General features: G+C 45.0%; 1 protein-coding gene across 1 annotated transcript in view; it reads left to right on the top strand.

Annotated features, from left to right (window-relative positions):
* The window catches only part of LOC137847423 (ceramide transfer protein-like), a 194,028-nt gene that overhangs the window by 144,424 nt on the left and 32,587 nt on the right, over positions 1-17,017 (top strand). Inside the window, 4 exon segments of the mRNA XM_068665698.1 lie at positions 4,577-4,623; positions 4,625-4,661; positions 5,488-5,626; positions 7,232-7,315. Coding sequence (XP_068521799.1) covers positions 4,577-4,623; positions 4,625-4,661; positions 5,488-5,626; positions 7,232-7,315 — 307 coding nt within the window.

Raw genomic sequence — 17,017 nt, 5'->3', positions numbered from 1 at the left:
ATCAGGATCTCTGTTACAGTCTTTTTCACCATTACATTTCCAGGACACCAGGATACACTGGGTTGACTGAGGACCACAGCTGATTTCATTTACCCGACATGTTCTCATATGACACAGATCAGCACTCTCATCAGACCCATTTTCACAGTCCGGATCCCCATCACACTGCCATCTGTTTGGCACACACTGACCACTGTTGCACACAAAGTCAGATTCAGCACACGTCTTCTTCACACAAGCACTCTCATCACTGCCATCTGAGCAGTCTTCACATTTTGCTCTAGCACTGTCGGCAGCAGTGCACAGGCAGGTGAGGGCAAGCAGCAGGCAGAATGCCCCACAGCGCGGCAGTGCCTGCCACCGCCCTGCACCTATGTCACTTATACTACTCCTATTACCCGTGCTGTTAGTGTCAGTGGCATCCTCCTGGTACCATTTCTGTCTTTGCCACCCCTTACTCTCCCCCTTTTCTTTTTGCCACAGACCATTCACCACAAACGGATAAGACACATGATTACTAGTTAGAAAAGAGAGTGTAACGTCTGCTATATGGCTGCAGGCAGTGCCAGCTGCAATCCTAGAAGCTGTTTGTGAACGAGCCTGCCGGTGGTCATTTGGCAGTGTAATCTGCGTCTCTGCACTCCTGCCCTGCAATAGAGCTAAATCGTCATTAATAGTCCGTAGAATGAGGCAACCCCACGGAATGTTATCCAGAAACCAAGTTATAACACCGATCTGGGGACGAATAGTCCTTTTTGCATTGCAAGATAAACCTATTATAAAAAGAATGCCAAAGAGAAGCAGCACAGCCGCCGCTGCCTCCATGGTTACGTCAGACAGGCTGCAGGGTCCTGATGTCCGCCCCTCTGCTCTGTGCCGACTCGCCACACGGTGAGAGTCGGCTGCCGTTGTCCACTGATGCCTCTGGTCTCCCGTAGCAACTCGATCTCGGATGTCCCGTATCACACCGTGATCACGTCAATGTCCCGCGGCCCTCCGCAATTCCACGTCCCGCCGCAACTCTATTTCCCGCGGCCCTCCGCAATTCCACGTCTCGCCGCAACTCTATTTCCCGCGGCCCTCCGCAATTCCACGTCTCGCCGCAACTCCGTTTCCCGCGGCCCTCCGCAATTCCACGTCCCGCCGCAACTCCGTTTCCCGCGGCCCTCCGCAATTCCACGTCTCGCCGCAACTCTATTTCCCGCGGCCCTCCGCAATTCCACGTCCCGCCGCAACTCTATTTCCCGCGGCCCTCCGCAATTCCACGTCCCGCCGCTACTCCGTTTACCCGCGGCCCTCCGCAATTCCACGTCCCGCCGCGAAACCCCGTTTCCCACCGTTTTCACGCGTCTCTCAGCGGGAGTACCGCGTCTCACCGTGAGGCCTGTGTACCGTGTTTCCGGGCCGGTGTCCGGTCTGCTCAAGCGCCGGTCGGATGGGCGCTCCGAAGTCCCGACGGCGCGGCGAGATCGCGGCGCCGCTGGTCCCGGCGCCGCCGGTCCCGGCGCCGCTGGTCTCCTGGTCTACCTGCGTTCGGATGTGCCGGCGCCGCTGGTGTCCCGCTGCGCTGCGATGTTTGCCCCGGCGCCGCTGCGATGTCCGTGCTCGGCTGCGATGTCTGCTCCGGTGCTGCGATGTCCTGCTCCGGTGCGATGTCTGTTCAGGTCCTGTTCAGGTCTCCCACTGCGATGTCCTGTTCAGGCCCTGTTCAGGTCTCAGCCTGTTCGGGCGCCATATGTTGCAGGAAGCACGGCCGAAAGCACGACAGACACCAGCAGAGTCAGATCATGCTCCATTTTATTGCCCGAATAGCCTAACTTTTATAGAGAACTTAACAGGGGTGGACAGTGTTTCACACAAGATTATTGGTCAAAAGCACTCAGACAAACAACTGCAAGAAAACAACCCCACCTGCAAGAAAACAACCCCTTGTGTTTAGCAGTCACATAGACCTTGTCCTTGAAGCCAGCTACTGGTAACAATATTTTTCTGAGTTCCTCAATCGGGCGATGTGGGAACACTGTCATGGGAACTTCTCATAGTTGCCCTGGTAGCTTGGTTTGCTCAGCTACAGCAAGCCATGGGATTTTTGCTGTTTCAAGAAATCCCTCAACAGGCAGGCCACTCAGGAGTACTATAAGGATGTTGTAAGTCTGTGCAGGGACAAAATTAAAAAGGCCAAAGCTCATCTGGAGCTCAATCTGGCTACTGCCGTTGAAGATAACAAAAAATGTTTTTATAAATGCATCAACACAAAAAGGAGGACTACGGAGAATCTCCATCCTTTATGGGATGTGGGGGAAACTTAGTTACAAGAGATGAGGAAAAGGCGGAGGTGCTCAATGCCTTCTTTGCCTCAGTCTTCAGCAGCAAGACCAGTTGTTCTCTGCATACCCAGTCCCCTGAGCTGGTGGAAGGGGATGGGGAGCAGAATGTGACCTTCATAACCCACGAGGAAATGGTTGGCAACCTGCTACGGCACTTGGATGTACGCAATTTGATGGGGCCGGATGGGATCCATCCGAGGATACTGAGAAAACTGGCGGAGGAGCTGGCCAAGCCACTTTCCATCATTTATCAGCAATCCTGGCTGTCAGGGGAGGTCCAGGCGACTGACAGCTAGCAAAAGTGATGCCCATCTACAAGAAGGGCCAGAGGGTAGACCTGGGGGAACTATAGGCCTGTTAGTTTGACCTCAGTGCCAGGGAAGCTCATGGAGCAGATTATCTTGAGTGTCATCACGAGGCACTTGCAGGGCAACCAGGCGATCAGGCCGAGTCAGCATGGGTTAATGAAAGGTAGGTCCTGCTTGAAGAACTTGATCTCCTTCTATGACAAAGTGACGCACTTAGTGGATGAAGGAAAGGCTGTGGATGTGGTCTACCTTGACTTCAGCAAGGCTTTTGACACTGTTTCCCACAGCATTCTCCTCAAGAAACTGGCTGCTTTTGGCTTGGACTGACGTACACTTTGTTGGGTTAAAAATTGGCTGGATAGCCAGTGGTTGGAAAGCTGCCTTGCGGAGAAGGACCTGGGAGTATTTTTTGATAGTCGGCTGAATATGAGCCAGCAGTGTGCTCAGGTGGCCAAGAAGGCCAATGGCATCCTGGCTTGTATAAGAAGCAGCGTGGCCAGCAGGTCTAGGGAAGTGATTGTGCCCCTGTACCCTGCTCTAGTGAGGCTGCACCTCGAGTACTGTGTTCAGTTTTGGGCCCCTCGCTACAAGAAGGACATGGAGGTGATCGAGCGAGTCCAGAGAAGGGCAACGAAGCTGGTGAGGGGTCTGGAGAACAAGTCTTATGAGGAGCGGCTGAGGGAGCTGGGATTGTTCAGCCCAGAGAAGAGAAGGCTCAGGGGCGACATTATTGCTCTCTACAGTTACCTTAAAGGAGGCTGTAGCGAGGTGGGGATTGCTCTATTCTCCCACGTGCCCTGTAATAGGACAAGGGGGAACAGGCTAAAGTTGTGCCAGGGTTGTTTTAGGTTGGATATTAGGAAGAATTTCTTTATCGAGAGGGTTGTTAGGCATTATAATGGGCTGCCCAGGATAGTGGTGGAGTCACCATCCCTGGAAGTCTTTAAAAGACATTTAGATGTTGAGGCCAGTGATATGGTTTAGTGGAGGACTTGTTAGTGTTAGGTCAGAGGTTAGACTAGGTGATCTTGGAGGTCTCTTCCAACTTAGACGATTCCGTGATTCTGTGTGATTCTGTGAGTCTGTACAGAGAAGAGTTCAACTAGCGGTAACGAGGAAGAGTCACCAACCTTCATCCCCATGAACCCTGGAAACTGCTACCAGGAGACACTGCGCAAGCACAGATAGGAGGAGCTTATGGAAATGACTTCCTGAACTAATTTTAATATGAAGCGAGGACAGGTTATGCATATGTATAGGCACATTGTGAAACTTCATGCATATGTAACTCTTTACTGCATATAGCCATGGCAAGTTGCTGCATTGGGTGCACACAACTTTGGTGGGACTACACCCCCCGTGCTGCCCAGCACTGAATAAACATACATACTTTACAATCTTACTGATTGTGGAGTCCATTTTCCGCAAGTCAATAGTATCATAATGTCTGTTTCATAACCTCCTAGGATGAGCTCTATGTCTTAGAGAGGGGCTGCCTGCTGCTTGTGTTATGCAAAATAATAAATAATTTATAATGCTAACTGAAAATACCTTCCTTGGTAGGCAAACATCTTTTGAAGTGCTTGACAGGCACTAAATCAAGACATAATCAAAATAATTCTTGGAGACGTGGGAGAATAATTTGCTTTCTTTGATATTTTTTAAGTGTGGGGAGCTTGCCCATGAGTCTGTGCTTTACTCACACAGTTATGTTTTAAAAGATAAAGGGAAGAAATAAAATTAGATCAATACTTATTTATCAAAAGAAATGTAAAATAAATGTTACTTTAAAACTGATGAAGAGACAGCAGGCACATGCATACAGCTTAAGACAAACAATGAAACCATGCATTATGTAAATTCCTACCATTCTACTACCATTTTGTGTGGTTAGTTTGTTTTTTGGTGTTTATTGTTGATGTTTTTTTTTGTTTGTTTTAGACTGAATCTGGCTATGGATCAGAGTCAAGTTTGATACTCTCAACAATCAAGTGGATACTCTGCAACATCTACTTCTTCGTTCAAGGTTAGTAAATAACATTTTCTTAGCATTGGTGTGAAAATAAGATGCTTATCTTATGCAACTGGAAAGAAGATAAGCTATGTGAAGACTCATTCACACAATTAAAGGAAAAAGTACTAAATCTTTGGTTTACTATAAGCAATAATTCAGCATGTGAGGATGAGTAGATCATATAGGAAGCTTTCATGTGCCTCTGTGCACTTATCCCTTTCAGACTACAGTGTCATCTTCTAATAACGAGAAAATCAGACTTGTGAGAGGATTTACTAACCTTTCGTAGTGTACTCCTGAGAATATCAGGGCTTCTAAATGAAAAGGAATGCTGAGCCTATGACTTAAAACATTTGACTAATCCTGATTGACAAATTATGGCTTTCCTTGTTTCATGCATATAAATATTTAACATTTGAACTTGGGGGGGTTGTACTTCTGGGAGAGCACAGAAGGACCAACACAAAAAAGGGGAGTAAAGATTAGAACCAAGATCTTAAACTAGCACTGACTATTTTCAGGCAAATAGGCACAAACCTGTTAGTATGCAAGATTGTATTTTTAATAAGCTTTTGTTGAATTCTCTAAAGTAGCACATACAGTCAAGAAGAAAAACTGAGACCAGCAAAACGAGTAAGGAATACTTATATATGGTTTCCTATAACTATGTTCTTCTAATATTAACATTATTTCATAGTTACTGATATCTGAAATGTCCTTAGTGTACCTGAAAAATTTCTTCTTCATACCTGAAGAAATCATTTATTTTTTTATTTAGGCATTGAACTGTTGTTGAGTATGTAAAAGCATTTGAGGCTTTTTTCTCTTGCATTTTCAGAAGGGACATAGCTTACGTGAGAAGCTTGCTGAAATGGAAACCTTTAGAGACATCTTGTGTAGACAAGTCGATACTTTACAGAAATACTTTCATGCTTGTGCAGATGCAGTTTCTAAAGATGAACTCCAGAGAGATAAAGGTAAAACTGTAATTGAAAACTCCTAACTTAATAGAATCTAAATTTTTACACAGTAAGCAATCGCCCTTGAAATAGTTACTATAGCATTTGATGCCATATAAAGGAAATATGCATCTTAAGCATAGTATAGTGATTAATCATATATATTTCTGCATAAACAGTGTTAACTATTGTCACTTCGGAAATTGGATTCCCATAAAAATCTGGTTAATTTTGGCAGCTACAGGTTAGTATTAACCTTACTAGAATAAATGGTCTTTTAAGCACTTGATGTTATAGAACAGTAATCATTTACTCCCATAAGATGAAGTCAAATTAGTTTACTGCTGGAAAACAAACAAACAGAAGTTTAATGACTTGATTTATTATAGGAAAAAAAAAAAAAAGTTGCTAAATCAGTGTATTGGGTTTATGTGGCAAGGATTTGTAAGGGGGGGCCTGCAGGGGTGGCCTCTGTGAGGAGTCCAGAAGCTGCCCCATGTTAGATAAGGGCCAGTTTCAGCCGGCTCCAAAGGGACCCACTGTTGCCCAGAACTGAGCCAATAAGTGATGTTGGTTGCACTTCTCTGAGAGCAGATTTTAAAAAGGGAAAAAGCTGCTGCACAACAGCAGCTGGGAGAGAGAGGAGTGAGAAACAGCCTTGCAGACACCAAGGTCAGTGAAGAAGGAGGGGGAGGAGGTACTCTAGGCTCCGGAGCTGATGTTCCCCTGCAGTCTGTGGAGAGGACCATGGTGAAGCAGGCTGTCTCCCTGCAAGGCATGGTGTACCATGGTGGAGCAGATTTCCACGCTGCAGCTTGTGGAGGAAACCACAGTGAAGCAGGTGGATCTGACCTGAAGGAGGCTGAAGCCTATGGAGAGCCCCCGCCAGAGCAGACTCCAGGCCAGACCTGTAGCCCGTGGAGAGGAGACCATGCAGGAGCAGGTGACCTGGCAGGAACTGCTGCCCATGGGGGACCCAGGTTGGAGCAGTTTTCTCCTGAGGGATGGCCCCCGTGGTACGGACCCATGTTGGAGCAGTTCTTGAAGAGCTGCTGCCTGTGGGAAGCCCACGCAGGATCAGTTTGGGAAGAACTGCATCCCGTGGGAGGGACCCCATGTTGGAGCAGGGGCAGTGGGTGACAGTGAAGGACCAGAGGAGATGAAGCATTATGGACTGACTGCAACCCCCATTCCGTGTTCCCCTGTGCCACTCGGGAAGAGGAGGTGGAAGAGGGTGGATGGGTGGAATGTGGTTTTAGTTTTGTTTGTTTGTTTGTTTGTTTTTTGTTTTTGTTTTTGTTTTTTAGTTTCTCACTGCTCTAGCTTGTTAGTAATAGTTAACAAATTACATTAATCTCCCTATGCCGAGTCTGTTTTGCCTGTGACGATAATTGTTGAGTGATCTCCCTGTCCTTAGCTCAACCCTTGAACCCTTTTCATCATATTGTCTCCCCCTTTCCCTTTGACGAGGGGGAGTGAGAGAGTGGTTGTGGTGGAGCTCAGCTGCCCAGCTGAGTAAAGTCACCACAGCCATGAAGATGACCTTAAATCTTTCTTGCTTAATAAAGAATTGGAAAAAAATTCTCACTCCCATAACATAATCTCTCTCTCTCTCAAATTTAGTGGTGGAAGATGATGAAGATGATTTCCCTACAATATGTTCTGATGGGGATTTTTTACATAGCAGTAACAGCAGTAAGGAAAAATGTAGGTGTGTCTAAACTTCACTGAAAATTAATGTGTGATATAAAATTCATGTCTGATATAAGACTGATATTTATGCTCTTTTCTAAGCAGAAAACTACAAGAATATTTATTTAAATGTGTGACAGGAAGCTCTCATTCATGCTCAGATTATCATACGTTGGTTGCTTTTCATGATTCTCTGAGTTGTACTTAATTTAATTCACACAAATATTTAATGCAAACTTGTCAAGATGGAATTTCCTATTCTGTTTCCAAAGCTGTTTCCACTACAAACTTCTGTTGAAATGGCTGTATCATATTGCGAACTGAAATTTGTGATAGGTAATTGTATTTTTTTCTTGCACGTGTTATCTGTTTTAGGAGTATGGTGGAACACAATGCTTTTCCAGTTAGGTGTGCCCCAGTATTGTTTTTTCCAAGTTCTATGGCTACTTAATGGTTAAGTCAACATTATGTTGCTGATTTTCACTTATCATAATTTTAGCGCTTTTTTGTTTTTTAACCATTTTTTTCAATGGTACAATGATTTTTATTCTTACCTTAAATGATCTGGTTATAGTCATTGTACTTGCTGCATCCATGTAGTAAATATAAAGAACTCGTGCAAGTCCTGCTATTTGAGAAATTTTGATGCTTTTTCTATATGCATTTAAAATCTATTTGCATTCTTTGTAGACTGGTTCACAAAACTTTGAAGTTGTACTAGTCTCCAGTTTCAAAACTGATGGAATCTCAAAAAGAAGTACTTACAAAAAGTATTTTATTAAATGCAAATACTTCAATCAAGGACCAGAAAATATATGGGAAAAATAATCCTTTTCTGTGTCTCCCATTTTCTTATAATGGCCTCTAGTCCCCATATCTGGCATCTTTCCTTGCTGTATTTAATTGCTCTTTCTAGATGTTATAAATTCCAAGTCAATTTAGCTTTATAAGGTTTATTTATGGGGTCAATAAAAGGCAAGTAAACAGCGCTGGGTGCGCGGGGAGTTTGGGCTCCTCCAACATGCACACACATTACATCAGGCGGCTGGTTTTTATACTCCTAAGCTAATACATATTCATTGACACTTCTAGAAAAGTCAGGGTTATTATAATTAGTTCCCGGAATCCGAACCCTCCCACTGGCACATGCGTATCAGTCTCCGGTGGTCCCTCTGTGGGTCTCTCGTGCTGAAGGCTTGTAGTCTCCCTCCCAGGCTTTGTCCTTGTCCTTCTCTTTTGTCCATCTTGGCCAGATGTCAGAGACTTGCGCAGCGTCCCATGCAAGTTTTGTCTTTAGTCGTCCTTCAGCTTCCCCTTTCTCTTTAATCTCTTGGCTGGATATCAGAGACTCAAGGTTTACCCTTCAAGCCCTCTATTGACATGAATTGCTGGAACATTCCTTACAATTCCTCATCTTCTTTTAATATTCTCAATTAGTATCTCTTCTTCAACTTTTGCCAGTAACAACTGGATTTCATCAGTCGGTTCTTGGGGGGTCCATTTCTTAAGCATCATTATTGACACATCACCTTTCTTCTCTACCGAAGTTATCACAAATTGGGTACTATTTATTATTCGGAATATCAATAATGTAAAGCAAGGTATCATACAAGGTATAAACAATAACATCATTATACCACATAAAAGTAAAAATAACATCCTTTTAACCCATGGTCCACTGGGCAGCCATGAAAACAAATCCCAATCCATACCCTTCCAAGTTTCCACGTGGGCTAATTTCCTAATTTCCTTTGTTATCTGTTTAACCACTATTCCATTATCATAAATTTGTAAACAACAATTAGAAATATTCAGTTTTCCACACACTCCCCCTTCTTCTGCTAGTAAATAGTCGAAGACCATTCTATGTTGAAAGATAGCATTCCTCATCTGGGTGGACTGATCAGCCAAAAGATCCAAAGCCGTCACTGTTTGATTGGTTACAATTTTGAGGACAGCTTGCAACCTAATTATTCGATTCAAATAGGTTCTTGGGCCCCTGATACTACCTCATTCGGGTTCCAGGTAACTGGTCCATAATGCTATATGATTCCTTCAGGAGGCCATTCATTATCTCCCCATTTTTGGGCACTACTCCCTGTTGCAGGAAGAACGGCTGAAAACACGACAGACACCAGTATGGTCAGATCATGCTCTCTCTTTATTACCCGAATAGCCTGACTTTTATAGCAAACTTAACAGGGGCGGATAGTGTCTTGCACAAGATTATCAGTCAAAAGCACTCAGACAAACAACTGCAAGAAAACAACCCCCTTGTGATTAGCAGTCATGTAGATCCCGTCCTTGAAGCCAGCTGCTGGCAACAATGTTTTTCTAAATTCCTCAATTGGGTGATGTGGGAACACTGTCATGGGAACTTCTCGTAGTCATCCTGGTAGCTTGGTTTGCTCAGCTGCAGCAAGCCATGGGATCTTTGCTGTTTCAAAAATCCCTCAACAATTCTCCCTTTTTCTTTTTGAGCAAACCAAGCCCGATGTAACAGTTTTGCAAGTAACCCTTTAACCACAGTTATTACAATACAACACGCAATGATGATTAACACCACAACAAACAGAATCCTTAATCCCTCTTTGACTAATCCCAGTAACCTTCTATGCATCGTTTCAAACAAATCAGTGAGCCATTGATAGAAAGGACTGATATCATATTGAATCTTTCTCATGTGCTCTTTCAGGAAAGTAATGGATTTGTGAACTGACTCATTATGATCAAAAGGGTTTAAACAGCATATTCCCTCAAAGTCTTCACACCCATGCCCTTGAGCCAAGAGCAAGAAGTCAATAGCAGCTCAACCCTGTAAGAGCGCACGTCACAGACTATTTTGATCTGGTAACATCTCCTCAAGTATCTCTGTCGTGGCATGGGCTTGCTTCTCAGCCCAGCATACCAATGTTTCTAAGTTGTTAAGTGCGGCCGCAGATGCCATCATAAATTTTCTAACCCTTTTGCTGACATACGCTGGACCATCATCCATCTTGACCTGATGTGGCACTCTAATAATGGCAACACCATCAGATGTCTATACACAAGGTGTGCTTTTTCTCCCCCCTGCACCGTTGCCCATATGAATCTTGAAAAAGTATCAATACTCACCAATTTGTCTGCTTGTAAATTACCTTCTGCTAACCCAATCAAGAACTGATGACTATGCATATGGATAACACAGTAAAGTGTAGTTCTCCCCTGAATGGCATCTTGCAGCTGCAGAAATAATGACAACAATCTGTCCCTCTTAGTTTGCCATATCACGGCATCCTCTATCTGTTTTACCACATTAACAACATACAAAGAGTCTGAGACGAAATTAATCAGCTCATGCATCCAGCACTGACAAGCCCAAACAACAGCAGACAATGCCAATGTTTGTAATGAGTCCCCTGTCTCCTCCGGAATTATGTATTTCTCCCAACTTCCGTTCTTGTACCACACACACACAGCCTTCCTACTTGCCACACCTGCATCAGTGTATACAGTGCAACCCACCACTGGTCGGGACGAAAGCCGTGGTACTATCTGCCATTTATATGATCTTATAACTTGCCAGATAGGCCCCTTTGGAGTTCAGGAATGTACCAATCCCAGGTAATCTAACACAGATTCTTGTAATGGTATGGATTGCTGTAAACACCATTCCAAATGATCCTGAGTAGATCCTGGCAGATCTCCTGGTTCCTGCCTGCTGATCTCAATACTCCGAGAGCAACCCTCACGTACTAACTCTGTGATAGCTTCTGCCCATGTTTGAACACTCATTTTTGGCTGAATCTGTAGGAAAATCCATTCCAGAACTCGACAATGCTGCCCTCTCATTCCACCCTTGCCATCACCTGTGTCACTTATACTACTCCTATTACCCGTGCTGTTAGTGTCAGTGGCATCCTCCTGATACCGTTTCTGTCTTTGTCTCCCCTTACTCTCCCCCTTTTCTTTTTGCCACTGACCAATCACTGCAAATGGATGAGACACATGATTGCTAATTAGGAAAGAGAGTGCAACGTCTGCTATACGTCTGCAAGCAGTGCCAGCTGCAACCTTAGAAGCTATTTGTGAAAGAGCCTGCCGGTAGTCATTTAGTGTAATCTGTGGCTCTGCACTCCTGCACTGCAATAAAGGTAGTAATATAGCTAAGTCGTCATTAGTAATCCATACAATTTTGCAACCCCACTGAATATTATCCAGGAACATTTGTACATTTATCAAATTATGTAACACCATAGTTATATCACCTATCTGGGGACGAATAGTAGAGTCTGATATTTGCCATCCCAAGTATAACCATGGCTGTTTCTGTCGAACCTTCTCTGAGGTTATCTTCAACCCTTTTGCTTCCAAAGTATCCCAAATAAACTTTAAATATGAATCCTGGAAGCATTCTGGCCTACCAAACTGAATGTTATTCATATCATGGTAAATAATTATGTCACACCACGCTGTCCGAATCGGTTGTAGTGCCCAGGCCACATATAATTGACATAATGTAGGAGACTTCCTCATCCCCTGCGGAAGCACTAGCCATTCATAGTGCTTTGCCGGAGCCTGTTTGTTAATGGATGGTACTGTAAAAGCAAATCTTTGACAGTTCTGTGCCACCACATCTGGTTGCCTGGACTGATCGATAAATTTAGCATATGGTTCCCCAGGGGTCTGTTCTACAGATGCGAATGGAGGTGCTTTCTTTTCCCCTGGGAGACTAAGAAGAGCCCTCAGTGCGAGCTGCGCAGCTGTTTGATGAATAATCGCAGGGAACTGCAACTGAATCTGGGTATTGAGATAAGGACCCGTTCCCTTTAAGGTCTCTACAGTAATCCCATACAGAGGGTCCCCCGGTTGACGCAGTTGACCTGCTTCCCCCTGTGGTAACTGCAACCATTCCCTTTCAAACAATAACAATGGGGAAGGAGTTAACAATAAGCGCGCCAAGTTTCGACAGTCAAGTGGACACATTGGTTTTGCCTGAAAAATCCATTGAATTATCTGTCGAGCCGCCTGGGATTGTAATCCATAGTCCAAAACCATTTTTCGAGCTTGTTGTAGAAGCTTGCAGTCATGTGGCTGCCACAACCCGGTGCCTTGCACAGGGTCGATAATAATAGGGCAGGCCAAGGATGTAGCATGCCTATGCCCCTCTATGATGGCATCACGTATGATGTCAGAGCACCTGTCCCTCCTTCGTGCCGACAGTGTTGTAGCGACGGATAATGAGGGAGTCGGCTCTGGTGGGGCAGACGAGAGAGGAAGCTGCTCTGAATACGTAATTTTTAAGTTCTCGAATTTCACTAGCAGTTTTTGGAACAACTCCTCCAGTGAAGGTCGATTTTCGCAAGCTGCTGCTGCACCTCTCATTGGCGAAGCATCCCGAGTGGATTTATTGCTGCCTGGCAGCGGCACATATGCTGGCAGCACAGCTTTATCAAGATTTTCCAGTGCGGGGGGTGGGGAGGTCAGCCCCCACTCTTCTCCAACAGTCCCTTAGTTATTTCTGCCACTGATTGATTTATTGGAGAGGTGATACCCCGAACCGGGGTGGGTGCAGGAACCGACGATAAAGTTCGTGTCTGCCGCATTCCTGAGGTCTCAGGTTTCGTACTTGGCGGTCTGTCAGTGCCAGACTGTACTGACAAAGCTTGCACCACTGCCATAGCCAGCTGCCATTTCCACAGACGCCTCCACTCTCCCATAGCAACTTGACTCCGGATGTCCTGCATCTCACCGCAATACGTCACTTTTCCACGTCTCACCGCGATTCCTCTGTTCCCGCGTCTCACCGTGATCTGTATCAATCAATCAATCTCTGCATCTCACCACAATCTATGTATCAATCTCTGCGTCTCACCGCGATCTCTATCAATCTCCGCATCTCACCGCGATCTCTATCAATCTCCGTGTCTCACCGCGATCTCTGTATCAATCAATCTCCACATCTCACCACAATCTCTGTATCAATCTCCACATCTCACCGTGATCTCTGTATCAATCAATCTCCACGTCTCACTGCGATCTCTCTGTTCGGGTCTGTGCTCGGAGTCTCTCAGTGTCTCTCAGGTCTCTCAGCGTCTGTTAGGTCTCTCAGCATCTCTCAGCATCTGCGGGTCTCAGCCTGTTCGGGCGCCAGATGTCGCAGGAAGAACGGCCGAAAATACGACAGACACCAGTATGGTCAGATCACGCTCTCTCTTTATTACCCGACTTTATTACTTTTATAGCAAACTTAACAGGGGCGGATAGTGTCTCACACAAGATTATTTGTCAAAAGCACTCAGACAAACAACTGCAAGAAAACAACCCCATGTGGTGTAAATGCCTGAAGTAACTAGGAAAATAAAACTAACATTCACACTTTTAAGGAAAAGGTACAGCATTGAAGAGGCTTTCAGGGTAGGGCATAACTGCATTCCCTAGGCTCCCAACCTTAGATGCTATCGCGCTGGGGAAACTTGGTGTGCTAGCTCTAAGGAACACCACGGAGCGTGGAGTGGAGTGGAGACACCACGGCTAGGCTCTGTAATCAGGTGGGGCCTCGATTGTTCTTGTGCACAAAGCAGCACTTTTTGCCACCCTAAGCCAAAGACCTGTCATGTTTTGACAAATGCTGTACCCTAGTGTTCTTTTCGCTCATTATAATATCATTATAATACCAAAACACACCTCCATCCCAAAAGCTACCCGCCTCCAAGGTGCGACCACCCCTCACTGAGCATGCGCTCTGAATTTCTTGGAGCCTATTACTTTAAACGGAGACGGGAAAACTTTACACCAATCATAACTAAGATATGCTTGACTAGAGCCACTCAAGCTCCACCTAGAAGACAGAAAATAATATAAATTGGCCCAAGAGAGAGGGGATGTTAGGGAAGATACCATTGTCAGGGGAGATACCATCCCGAGGACATACAACATCCTTAGGACCTCCTGACTCCTGGGATCAGTCGACGGGCTGAGCCTCTCTTCCCCCCCCATTGGGACGCCTTTGGGTGAGATCTGAATACTTGCTTATAAATCTCTTTAGAGTCTTTGATCCTTTTAACGCGTTTATTTCTAGGCTGCGCACCTGTAACACCTGTAACACCTATAACACCTGTAACACTTATAACATCTATAACACCTGTATAACATCTGTAACACCTGTGTCACCTGTGTATTTCATGCATACTAGCTTGCTTTGCACATAGTCACTATCACCGGCAATCCAAAAGAACCTGATTATCTGTTGCTGTAATAAACCATACTTGATTGCATTCTGATAGCTCTCATTAATGCAACTAGGGTGAGGGTGGTTATCCGTGATAGTTCAGTGTTCTGAATCTAACCAGACCCCCAGACGGTTAATGCATTGTTGGTGAATGTCTGAACGGACGGTTAATACGTTTTTGGTGAATGTCTGAGCGGACCCCCAGGCGGTTATTACGTTTTTGGTGAATGTCCGAACGGACCCCCAGTTTTGGTGAATGTCCGACTGGTTCAGTACTCTGAATCCAAACGGGCCCGTAACGGTTAATCAGCTACACCCCTTTAACGCGACACCCCACCTGCAAGAAAACAACCCCCTTGTGATTAGCAGTCACGTAGATCCCGTCCTTGAAGCCAGCTGCTGGCAACAATATTTTTCTAAATTCCTCAATCGGGCGATGTGGGAACACTGTCATGGGAACTTCTCGTAGTCATCCTGGTAGCTTGGTTTGTTCAGCTGCAGCAAGCCATAGGATCTTTGCTGTTTCAAAAATCCCTCAACAAATCACCATATAATTATATTCCTAAATGATTTCCTTGTATTTGTCACAATAAAAGAATAAGGGTCTTATGTACCCCCACATAGCATATTCCCGACCAGTTTTCGGGTAGCCTCTTGTAGGCATGTTTGCCACACACCTAATAATATCCCTTTAGGGCCCACGTCCCTTTTAGAAAAGGACCATCCCATCCTTCTTTATTCTTTGGAGCATGAAAATACAGTGTTCTTATCACTGAGTGATCCTGTTATAATGTCTGCCCCATTTGTACTCGTATATGCATACCTCCAAGCTCCCGCATTGGATTCCCACTTACAATTACAATCAAGTTTTCCTTGGCGACCTGTCATATTACGAGCTGACCAGAAATGCTTAAAGAACACTCGTCTCCCATTCTCATCTTGCCACCTCCAGCGGTAGACCCTTACCACATGCTGCTCCCTAGTGGTGTTATTACGCTGACAGCTCAAGATCTGACTGTCAAATTGCCCCCCCCCCCCCCCGCTTGTGCTCTTGCCACGGTTTCACATCCAGATCCAAAAAATTCCCTATATGAGCATTTCATCCAAGTCCCGTTTCTCAGCTGGACTTTTATGGCGTTCCATTTCCCGATACATGCTGTACAGTTTATAGGTCCACATTCAGGATCAGTACAATCATATCCGGGAGACAGAATCCAATTACAAATGCTTTTTCCTACCGCTACCGTTCTTGTTCTGTTTAAACAGTATATACCCGATCCAATGAATGCAATTGCCATGGGCCTCCTTCCTCTTTCCAAAATTGTGTCCCATTATGAACTTCACTCAAATTACTAACCCACCACTTGGGTTCGACCAGGCCAGCTACCCAGGGCCAACTTTCAGTTCCCCTCGGTCCTCCACAAACCCAGCAGTTACTAAGGTTAAAGGCCTTGGCCACTTCCTCCCCCAGAATGAAAAAGTTATTCCTCTATTCTTGCTCATGGCTCAATTGCCCCTGTAAAAACAATACCAGGAAGTATAGCATTTCTTATCCTTCTGTGCTGTCTAATCTTGAGGGTGTGGGAAATGCCTTCAATCAAGGGGTTGGGCCCACTTTCAGGGTCAATTTGGGCTTGTGTTACCGTTCAGCCTTTTGGGGTGATCCAGCTCCTGGAAAATTAATCACGATTTTATATGGGTTTAAAAACAGGTTCTTATGTTATTTTCTCGGGACAACCTGACCTTAGTGTGGGAGAAGTCTAGTCGAGGCCCTGTCAATCAGTGGTCAATACCCATAGGGGTTGCCTCCCTCGGTAGACCATACACACCACAGTGGAGGGTCCTGACCCGGTCTTGCCTTCTCCCTTTCCTCCCTTCAGGCTTGTCCCCTTTATCTGGTGCCCTTAATTCATGTAGAGCCTCGTTGCCAGAATATTAGTCCCTCTTTAGCCTTAGTTTCAGTTCCCCAGGAGTGGACTCAACCCTCCAAGTAGGGTATTATTATAACCCTCCAATAGAGTATTGCCAAAACTGTTATAAGGAAGGAAGAGGAAAGGGAATGGGAAGGAGCTTTCAGCATGCTTCCAGAATGAATCATAGAAGTAGATATTTCAATGATATAAAGTGCTTGCTCTGATAAGGATTAATTGTACTGCTGATGTCAGAGATTAAGTAGTTTAACAGCAGCTAATGCTTTTAAAGACAATAAAAGATGTATTTATAAATACATTAGCAACAAAAAGAGGACTAAGGAAAGTCTCCATCCTTTATTGCATGTTGGGGGAAACATAGTGACAATAAATGAGGAAAAGGCTGAGGTACTTAATGCCTTCTTTGTCTCAGTCTTTAGCAGCAAGACCAGTTGTTCTCCAGGTATCCAGGCACCTGAGCTCATAGATAGGGACAGGGAGCAGAATGAAGCCATCATAATCTACAAGAAAATGGTTAGCAACCTGCTAAACCACTTAGATATATGCAAGTCTATGGGGCCAGGTGGGATCCAGACA

Source organism: Anas acuta, chromosome W (assembly GCF_963932015.1).
Source record: "Anas acuta chromosome W, bAnaAcu1.1, whole genome shotgun sequence".
In the NCBI taxonomy this organism is placed as follows: domain Eukaryota; kingdom Metazoa; phylum Chordata; class Aves; order Anseriformes; family Anatidae; genus Anas; species Anas acuta.
The sequence above is the reverse complement of the archived record's forward strand: the minus strand, read 5'-3'. Positions and strand labels throughout refer to the sequence as shown.